This window comes from Pleuronectes platessa, chromosome 5 (assembly GCF_947347685.1).
Source record: "Pleuronectes platessa chromosome 5, fPlePla1.1, whole genome shotgun sequence".
NCBI classification, from domain to species: domain Eukaryota; kingdom Metazoa; phylum Chordata; class Actinopteri; order Pleuronectiformes; family Pleuronectidae; genus Pleuronectes; species Pleuronectes platessa.
Window position 1 is genome coordinate 2,848,715 of NC_070630.1, and position 11,099 is coordinate 2,859,813.

Consider the following 11,099-nt stretch of genomic DNA (forward strand, 5'->3'; position numbering starts at 1 on the left):
TCTGGAGGAGTACGTGAACAAACGCTACCCCGGCCTGGTGAAGATCGTCAGGAACCAGAAGAGAGAGGGACTCATCCGGGCCAGGATCGAGGGCTGGAAGGCGGCCACCGGCGAGGTGACTGGATTCTTCGACGCCCACGTGGAGTTCACGCCGTCCTGGTGAGTTGAATCCAGAAGACACGACAGACAGCCGCTCTCACAAAAGACGTTTTCAAGCATGAACTCCGGAGGACGTCCGGGACTGGGCGTATAAAGTCCTGAGTCCAGTGCATGTCTGAAAGCAGCTGAAATGAAGTCTGGATATAATGAATCTATGAATATTTGAAGTCAGTAATTCAAAACGAAGGAATCTGAATTACGAATCGCGAAAGCAGCAAAAGCAAATGAGAGACTTTGTGTTTAAAGGAGAAGTTTCACAGAAACGCTGAGCGAGGGAACAAGGGAGAGACGAGGCAGCATAAAACCAACACCAAGCAATTTCACACCTGAGAAGTTACAGGATCTGGAGGAAGGAGAAGGGCGGTGCTGTAGAAGCAGGATTCAAAGATACTGTCAAACATAAACCTCCATTAAATAACAAAGAAAACATGAACACAGCAAGAAAAGACAGATATCTGTAGGAAGAATCTTCATAAACGTACATTTGAGGAATAAACACTTGAATGGTTCAATTCTGCCACATCCCGCTGACACCTCTTTGTCGGTCTCACGTTGGTTGTTGCAGCCCAGTGTGTGCTGTAGTGTGTTTGTATGTGTGTGTGTGTGTGTGTGTGTGTGTGTGTGTATGTGTGTGTGTGTGTGTGTGTGTGTGTGTGTGTGTGTGTGTGTGTGTGTGTGTGTGTGTGTGTGCAAAACCCAGTTCACTCAGCATAAATAGAAACATGCCCTCCAGAGCTGCACTCAGCTGAATCAAATAGAATCAGTAATAAACTTGAGGGACTTCCTGACTGTGTGAAGTGGGCGAGAGAAGAGATCTTAAGAGAAGCCGCACGCTGTGGTGTGTGTCTCTAAAGTGCATGTGTATGTGTGTGTGTGCGTGTGTGTGTGTGTGTGTGTGTTAGGGCCGAGCCGGTCCTGGCCAGAATAAAAGAGGACCCCAAGAGGATCATCCTGCCGTCCATCGACAACATCAAGCACGACACGTTCGAGGTGGAGCGCTACGAGAACTCGGGTCACGGCTACAACTGGGAGCTGTGGTGCATGTACATCAACCCGCCCAAGCAGTGGTGGGACGACGGGGACACGTCCGCCCCCATAAGGCGAGTCGACCTCATCTATTAAACACACACACACACACACACACACAGACACACACAAATCAACACAAAGCATGGCCAGCTCTGCAAATACATTTTCTCTCTGAATTTACACATATAGATTAGAGGTTTCTGATTTTCTTTACCAGTTCTCGTAAAAATACTGAACTTATTTTGAAGAAGCTGATTGTTTCAGCTTTTTAATGTGTCATATTATTAAAAAGGAAGGTTTCCTAATATCTCGTTCACTCTACACACCATCTTTGACGACCCGACAACTTTTGGAACTCGCCAACAAAAGCCCCAAATCCCTGTTAAATCATCAGTCGCTATGTTTGAATGGGTTTGAACAGATTTCTAGCAGCTAAATATTTAGTCCAATCAGCAGCAACTTCTGGGGACCAAACTACCAACAAACAACTGCTCAGTTGTGTAGCACGAACTCACAACGACTGCAATACAACAAAACAAATAACGACAAGTTGTGTAGCGCAAACTGGAGCCGAAGATTTAGAATCCACCTGCATCCACACACACAAAGATTCAGATTGACACCAGCAGTCACACACACGTCTCACAGTCCACACACCGTTGTGTTTCCCTGTCTGCAGGACTCCGGCCATGATCGGCTGCTCCTTCGTGGCAAACCGTGATTACTTCGGCTCGCTGGGCCTGCTGGACTCGGGCATGGACGTGTACGGAGGAGAGAACATCGAGCTGGGCATCAGGGTTAGTGTGTCACCTCCTCTCCCCCCCCCCCCCCCCCCCCCCTGTAGGTTGAAGTGGAGCAGTGGCCAGCGTCGCGTGACACCGCTGATAAACGAGGCCCCATTAAGAGTTCTGGAGGAGCGGCCCTTTGTCTGCAGCTCTCAGCCGGCGATGGAGACAAATAGGTCACACAGAGTGGGAAGCCACTGGGATGGAGGCTGTAGTCGCTGTAGAGGGTTATTTTAGATTTTATTTTGACAGTGTATTTGTTCTATGCATCGACTATTGATGCATTTACCAATAGAGTTATTATTTTTATTTTGTCTACTACTGTATTATCCCACCTATCCCACCTTTAGTGTATTCATATTTATATTTATCTTGCTCTTAGTGTATTCATCATTCTTATATCATACCTTACGTCTTAATACTGTTCATATTCCACTTATATTTCTAACTGTACTTCCTATTTATTTTCATATTCCACTATGCACAATACTCGTTTCGTTGTATATGTACTTGTACTGTGCAGTGAAAATAAAGTTGAATCTAATCTAATCTAATCTAATAATGGAGATTAACATTTTCTGAAACCAATATATCGGGCGATAGATAAATGATAAATAGATTATAGACGATATATATTAAAATAAAATGTTGATGTAAATGATCCCGTAGATGTTGTTATCAAAGCCTAATGACAAAGAAATGTAAATCAGGCTTTTTATTTTACAGTTTAAACGTTATTATGAATAACCGTAAATGAAAAGAAAACAGAAGTACAACCAATAGAACTGGAAGCAATTCCTTTTTTTTTTACCTAATATATATATATATCCTTTTAATACAGTCTTTCCTACATTGTTTACTCTACTCTCTCGTTAATAGAGACAAACAAACACAGATCATGATAATAATAATGAATATAATAAATAATAACATCTCCCTGCAGGTGTGGCTGTGCGGCGGCAGCATGGAGGTGCTGCCTTGCTCGAGGGTGGCTCACATCGCCCGGATGAAGAAACCGTACCATAGCAACATCGCGTTCCACACGCGGCGTAACGCTCTGCGTGTGGCCGAGGTCTGGATGGACGAGTACAAGTCCAACGTGTACCTGGCCTGGAACATACCAATGGAGGTGAGGGGGGGGAGACAACTTAGCTCTTATGGAAATATAGAGTTAATCTTTTTACAGCTTGGTTATTTAAAAAATTCATGTGAAAATAAAAGGTCTCTGTAAAGCCAACACTTCCCATAATGCCTTGCTTCCCCCACACACAGAACCACGGTATCGATTACGGAGACATCTCCCAGCGGGTCGCCCTGAGGAAGAGCCTCCAGTGTAAGAGCTTCGAGTGGTACCTGGACAACGTGTACCCGGAGATGAGGCGCTACAACAACACGCTGTTCTACGGCGAGGTGAGAGAGAGAGAGAGAGAGAGAGAGAGAGGGAAAACTCACAACTCAAAAATGTCTAAACTACATGTAGATCTTTATTAATCTGTAGTGTTTGATAGATAGTAGATAATTTGTGCTGTTTTTAATCCAGTATGGATCACACTGGTTGAGTTGGGAGTCAGGATATTGGTCGTTTTTCCACATATGTCAAAGGTCAAGGTCACAGCGTGGCGTCTGGAGTTTCAGCCCAATTCTTTAGCATGGGAAAAACTCAGACTGCAACATATACTGTCTTAAACTAAATAGAACCAGAACTGTGTCGAGTGTAGATCTCTGCCTCATAGATCTGAGTTTCCTGCATGGGCCTGATTCCCCCCCCCCTCTCGTCCTTGAGTTCCTTTCTCTCCACAGGCGCCAAAGTGCAGCTCGTTGTGGGAACTGTTGGTTTCTCCCGTAATTGTTCAAGGTCTCGACCTCAATATGTAAAGTGCCTTGAGATAATGTACCTCAGGATCTTTTATTGCCTTATGAATCAAATTGAATTGAAATCTCGTGACGTTCGCCCTCTGATCCGGATCTGGACACAAAATGTAATGAGTTCCGTCCTGAGTCAAACCGAGTGTCACGGTAATCTGTTTAGTAGTTTGTGTGTAATCCTGTTAAATATAAAAACAACACAGAGAAAACACACACAAGCTCCTCTGGGGTAAGAAAACAACACTGCATCGATATTCAGTGCTACACAAAACACACGTCCACAAAATATAAATAATACGCTCATTTCATCAGCGAGGTTTTCAGTGTTTACCTATTTTTTAGGCCTGCAAGTCTGTTTTTAAAAGTTAAAACATTTGATACTTAAACATTTTAACAATGCAGCACATTTGAGATATTGAATCCTGGCTGTAGCATCTAAATCTAACATCTAAATACTCAGAGGTTGGTCAGATTACTCGTTAATATTGAAGGGATATCAGTTTTCAGCGATCGATTCTCTTCCTGATTTCAGATCCGTAACTCTCGGGCGAGCCATCTGTGCATGGACCAGGGCATGAAGGAGAACCACACGGCCACCCTGCACCCGTGTCACGGCTGGGGTCCTCAGGTACAGACGCCACAGAGCGAATCTCTCACCACGAGCTGAGATCATCGTGTTTCAGCCGCAACACGATTCACAGCCGAGCTCCTCCCACCGGCTCAGAGGCTGAAAAACCCTCTCAGGAGGAGCTGGTGCTGTCAGGATGAAAATTTAAACATGTTGCACTTTTTTGAGCTGAAGTCCTGAGTCAGCCGGCATCGGTGGCCCACCCGCTCGGCCCCCGGGGGCGTCTCTGTTTTTAGCTTGCAGTGGTAAACAGGTGCTTCGGGAGGCAGCTCTTGGCTCCGCTGGTAAAATGCTAAAAGCAAACGGAGCTAAATATAAATTCTGGTGTTAAAAGCTTTGAGAAATCACTGAGCACAAAAAATGCTTTTCTGAGGGTTTAGTGTTTGTGCAGCTACACAACAACACAAGGTCCTCACTGTACAAACATGTGAGACACGCATCTCCATCTGAAACATGTTCCCATCGATCCCAGTGAGCTAAACACCAGCTGCAGGGGAACGACTCTGAGGACAAATCAGCTCATGGTTCCTAAGAAATGCAATTAACAGAAATTGACTCGTCTCACTGTGTCTCTGTCTCTGTTCTCAGTTGGGACGTTTCTCCAAAGAGGGACAGCTGTTCCTCGGTCCTCTGGGCAGCACCGGTGAGGACACCCGCTGTGTGGTGGACGACCAGGTCAGCAGCTTCCCTCAGCTCCTGAACTGTGACAAGGTCCCGAACGTGAAGCAGAAGACGTGGCACTTCTCTCAGGTGAGAAGGAACAAGAAGAGGAATCATATGAACCCTTAATGAACCAGATGTGAGAATGATGGTAGATCCAGAAGGTACCGAGCTCCACAGACCTGTGTGTGGCTCGGTTGAACACTAACTATTCAACTAATTCACTAATTAACCTTAAATGAGCCGTTTTCTCAAGTCCTGGCTTTTTGTTTTCAGTTTGTTTATCGTCAGAACATTTTTCCATCAGTTCCACTTGAGAAACCCAGAAAAGTCAAAGCTTTTGGTTGGAAGATAAACTCAGCGGGGGGGGGGGGGGGGGGGTCCAGGCTTTTAAAAACTGATAAATAAACCTTCTACTCAAACGTGTACTTGACCAGGAGCTGAGGTCAGGACACAAGAACAGGTGAGACAATGTCTGTAGCAGTTTATAACAGAGAGCACACTGATCTGTGAGGACGTGAAGACCTGAGAGACAATCTCTGTTTGAGTTTAATGATGTTTTTCTTACCTGGAAATCACACCAGTGTTAATTCCCCACTATCTGTCCACATCTGGCCTGCCAGTAAAACCAGTTCAAACCTCTCTCTCTCTCTCTCCTCCCGCCCTCCAGAACGAGTCCATCATAAACCGAGCGACCGGACGCTGTGTGGAGGTGGTGCCGGCCAACGTCTACTTCGGCCACCTGCTGGTGCTGCAGCCCTGCTCCGGCCAGAGGTGGACCATTAAGAACGCCATGCTGCAGTAGGCAAAGTGGTCAAACGTCACTGGGACCAGCGAGAGGAGGCTCAGGGGCTGTGGTCTGACCTCGGCCGGGCCGCGGTCGACGAAGAGGAGGCTCCTCGTCTTCAGGAAGAGACGGAGACGCGGGGAATGAGACGAGCTGCCAGCGTCTCGGACGGGGACACGGGTCTTCTGGGAAATGTTTTTCTTTTTTTTACAAACTGGATTTTCAACATGATGCAAGTTTTGCATGAGAACTTTTTCTTTGACCGAGTTTGACAAACTTTCAATGTGACGTTACCATGAATCCTGTCCGTGCCACAGTCTGAAGTGTCCACCGCCGTCTTCTTCATTCTGTGTTAGGAAATCGTCTTTAAGGAAGAAGACACCTGGATTTGCACTGAGCATCTAACACTGGTAGTTTGTAGGTTTCATCCGTGGCTCCACATTTTATCTGAAGACAAAGAGAGACTTTCTTATCCGGCATAGAAACCAAGTGAATTATGCATTAATGCCACAATAACTGATTTATATTTTCTTCTTAAAAAAGTCTAGACCTTGTAAATATTTAATCTGACCAAAAACAAGATGATAAAAATAAAGAATCGGGCCCCGGGTTCTTCTTAAGTTTGTGTAAATCACCTCGTCGAGGGCTACCGGGCTAAACCATGGTTTTCTATGTGGTGGATGTTTGTGTCTTCTCCCGTCCTTCTCACTTCTCCCGTCCTGTAGCACCAGGTGCAGTACGTCCTGTAGCATGATTGTAAAGTACTGTTTGCACACGGGGACGAGGTCCAAGTTGATTTGTTCTGTTTCTAGACGAGTGTCATAACCGCTGAAGACGACGAGACAGAGGTCGAATCAGGATGACTGGTGGTGGTGGGGGGGGGGGGGGGGGGAGGAGGCTGGAGGCCACTGAAGTCACTGTTGTCAAATGTGTTGAGACGTATATGATGTCATGTCTTCAATTAATTCAATGTTATCAGTTGGATTTTTGCTCCTGAAATCGTCTTCCAATAAACAACTGGTTTCCTGCTTGTTTGTTTGTTTGTTTGTTTGTTTACAGGATTACGCAAAATCCGAATGTTAGAATAATCCTGGTAAACTGGTTTCTCTTTAAAATGTCGAGATAGAGAGTTTGTTTTGTTTGTTTAATCATTTTATTGATATATTTTATTTGTAAATCCCATTTGCCACGAATCACAATCTGCCTCATTGATCTTAACACGGTGTGAAATCCCTCGAACAGCGGGGGGGAAACATTTCCTTTTATCTTTTGAGTTTCATTACATTTGACATTTTTAGATTATAATAATAATTTTCCTAAGAAGTGTTTTTAATGGACTTAAAGGCTTCAGACTCATTATGAGACCTGGCTCTTATTGAACATATCCTTTAATATAAACCACACACATCAGCCAGCCTCGCCTGTGGCAGCCCCACATTAAAACCACGATGGTATAAATATAAGTTCTGGATGAAGTTGTGCAGCAGCCGAGCGTCCTCCACCTCCTGCTGCTTCCTGTGGCCGAGCTGCTCGGGAGGAGGCAGCAGCGGGAGGAGATGGAAGTGAAGCAGGAGGAGCCTGCTGAGCACAAGGGCCTGTTCTCAGCACAGAGCTGCAGGAGAGGCTGCAGCAGCTCTGGAGGACAGAGTCTGCATGTTAACACCCGGCTGCTGCAGCTCAGCTCTGCTCCTCACTGCCCCAAGCCTACTGGCTTCATCCGGATCATAATAATACACAGTGTGTAGGTTCAAATCCTGATGGAGGTCAGTCAACGCTCTTTGTAAATAACAACAAGTAGAGTTTAAACAGAGGGCTTGTGTACTTGTGACAACTTGAGGTGTGAAAAATGAGGGTTACATTTACAAAATGATGAAATTCAACCAATTAAAAAAAACTGAAATAATTGGAATTGCTTCTTTATGTACTGACTTATTTTTGGAGGTGAAATCTTTAGTTTGGTTAAATATTTGTGAGTGAAATCCTTCAAAATAAAGCAAGGAACAACAGTCTCAATACATCAAGCTGCAACACACACACACACACACACACACACACACACACACACACACACACACACACACACACAGACAGACACACACACACAGACACACACAAAGATTTCAGTCCCCAAAAGATTTAAATATTTCATCAAAATCCACGAGTTATTCTCTCAAAAACAATGGAAATGTAATATTATATTTATAATCCCTATCTCACAACATCATTGAACAGGTTCCTCCGTGAGCTAAAACTAATCCTTTCATCAACTTCCATGGGAATCTGGATTTCTGCTGATTTCTGCTTCTAAACACAAAAGAAAATAAATCCTTCTTAGTCTCGGTTAAAACTTCATAACCTCATTTTGGAGCTGAGATCTGTGGTTTGGTTATTTGTGAGTGAAATCCTTTAAAATAAAGAGTTATAACAGTAAACCACCGAGCTGTGACTTATATCCCAGTGACAGCAGCTGAGTTATTCCTGTTTGTTTACCTGACTCCAGATCTGAGTCACTCTTCGTCTTCTCTCAGCCTCCGGATGAAGAGCTGCAGTGATCTTTGTAGAAACAGTTTCATCATTAATTTATCACAGAAAATATTCGGTTTATTTCTGTCCACTTCATCAATTTTTTAAATAAACTGTACAAACAGTAAAGCAAAAGGAACAGGAACTTTAGTGTATGTATATAGACTAAAAAGGTGCTGAGGCAGCAGCTTCTTGACGCTTGCTCCTCTTAAACAGAATTTATAATGTAAAAATAATAGCATTTCATTTTTTTATTCAGCACCTGATTATTATTTTATATTTTATGTTTCGTCAGTTCATCATATATTTGTCCTTCCCTTTGTTTTCTTACCTCCTCCCCTGATTCTATTCTAAACTCACTCGTTTGTTTACACACGACTTATTTTAAAGTAGTTTCATTATCAGAGCCTGATGCCTCCCCCTGGTGGTCATAACGTTTATTTACTCATGATTCTTCACAGATGACAGAAATCACAAAGCTCTTGTTCAGAGGAGGTCGAGTCACTTTGGACCTGAAACCTCAGAGTTCCAGTTTGTTCACTTTGACCTTCAGCAGCAGCTCTCCCCTGATTGATTAACGAGCTTTTTCATAATCTCTCCCTCTCTCTGTCTCCTCAATGCTTTTGTTTCAAAACAATTTTCCACACCAGGACACGTATTTATCGAAGATGCATGGATAACGTTCTAGAAATGTTATCAAACTTCATCCTTCTGGAGTAAAACACCTTTAAAACCTAAACTGAGCGTTGAAACTTTCATTGAGGCGCTTGGTCCAATTTGAGCCTCAGTAAAAAGAAAGTTGAGATTATCCTGAAAAGAATTATAATAAATATTATATACACAAATGCATGTTTATAAAACGGTTAAAAACAGAAAATGTGTATCAGCATTTATCAGCAAACATCTGTACAACTTTATTTAACTATAACAGTAATATAGTGAAATTTAACTTTAAATATCTCTGGTCTACAAACTTTCATAGAAATATCAGTAGTTTTTCCACATTTGACTATAATTTATCTTTTTAGTCATTGCTTCACTTGTGTTGTCAACACGTCACAGTTCACATACAAACTACACAATTATATTAAAGAAAACACACGACCAAGAGTAAACTCAGTTTTTTTTTATTGCGTTTTGGGTTCAAACATTGTTGAACTGCTCATTGGTTCATACTCACCACGTGTTCCTCCAATCAGAGGCACCATGCTGGACAGCACTTCCTGGTTTGTCCCCCTTTTGTGAGGTCATCATGACATCACTGGGACTGGGACAACTATATAAAGAGCTGTGAGTCAAGGGGGGGGCGGTGCTGCCTGTTTGAGTTTTACTTTTTCAATACATCTAAACTTACTTGAGGTTTGAGATCTTTCAATAAAACATATTCAACTCTGAACCAACAAGTTGGAGCTTGACCCTCGAGTTACAACAGAGGAATAAATATATTTATAATATATATTATAACTTTGTGCTAAGTGTGTTGTTGAACATGTTTTTTACTCGGTTTTACTTTAAACAGTTCACAAGTTCCCTAAAGCTGTTTTTTACTTCAGCACAGGAAAGGAATCAAATGTTTTATTACATTTTGGTGCAGATCTGGGTGCAGTGGTTTCACTTAAAATTGAGAACTGGCACTTTTCAACATATTCATAAAACCTGACATGTTTAGAGGACTGATGTTTCTGATTTTGTGGAAGTTTAAATTTAGTTTCATTAAGTTGCTGTTGGGCCTAAATGCTCCGTGAGTCATTCTGATTTTTAATTGCCCCATTTACACTGAACACCTCATATAAAATACAGAAAGTCACTAAGGAACAAATCTCACAATTTAACTGTTCCTATAAAATTCAACATTACCGTGGAATTAATAAGTTGTATGTTTTACACTCTCTTATTTTTTTTATTGCTAACTTTACATTTTTAAGACGATTCTGCTTCCAAAGTGTTTAAAAAGTTTGGTCCAAGTGTTAAAAATAAAACAGAAACACATACAAAAAACACTTTTATTGCATCAATGCTTATTCCTTTGACTTTTGTACAGTTTCATATTTACAGGATCATAATTATTAGGCCTCTAATAAATAGTTCAACTGAAAGTCTCTCTCTAGTCTACATGTTTAAATATTGCACATGCAAAGTATGTGTAGTATGTGCTTGTCTAATAGATTATTAGCTTTGTACAAAGTTACATGACAAAAAATACAACATGGGACTCGACTTCCCCTTCAAAATAAAAGTCTGCTTCAAAGATGGAGACGTGCAGCCACTGAATTGGGGAAAAGATGGAAAGACAAAGTTCTTCTCAGAGAACAAATAACATGAAACACTTTCCAGTTTGAACACGACAGCAGTGACGAGTGCATTGACAACTTATGATACTTTCAGGTAAAAAAAAAGAATAACACCAGTGTGACCTACGGGATTTCAAATTGTACAATTGATAAATCTTCTGAGAATGAAAATCTGTTCCTATAAACAGACGTGTTTTTTACATGAGTGTTCGGTTTCGAGTGCTGCTCTACCCAGTGCACATCAAAATCATCCACATCTAATATCTGAGAGCCTGACGTCACATTCCCATAGTGCTTAGAGTGAGACACACACACACACACACAGACACACACAGTGATGGGACATGAACGATGTGATCTCCCCTCAACCT

The 11,099-nt window shown here is 42.4% G+C and overlaps 1 protein-coding gene across 1 annotated transcript in view; it reads left to right on the plus strand.

Annotated features, from left to right (window-relative positions):
- galnt17 (polypeptide N-acetylgalactosaminyltransferase 17) overlaps nucleotides 1-5,932 on the plus strand; it is a 15,486-nt gene extending 9,554 nt beyond the window's left edge. The window contains exons 5-12 of the mRNA XM_053422995.1: nucleotides 1-159; nucleotides 1,062-1,259; nucleotides 1,868-1,985; nucleotides 2,917-3,102; nucleotides 3,246-3,383; nucleotides 4,372-4,467; nucleotides 5,056-5,217; nucleotides 5,798-5,932. Of these exons, the coding sequence (XP_053278970.1) occupies nucleotides 1-159; nucleotides 1,062-1,259; nucleotides 1,868-1,985; nucleotides 2,917-3,102; nucleotides 3,246-3,383; nucleotides 4,372-4,467; nucleotides 5,056-5,217; nucleotides 5,798-5,932 (1,192 nt within the window). The remainder of the gene's footprint in view (nucleotides 160-1,061; nucleotides 1,260-1,867; nucleotides 1,986-2,916; nucleotides 3,103-3,245; nucleotides 3,384-4,371; nucleotides 4,468-5,055; nucleotides 5,218-5,797) is intronic.
- Nucleotides 5,933-11,099: the final 5,167 nt, after the last annotated feature.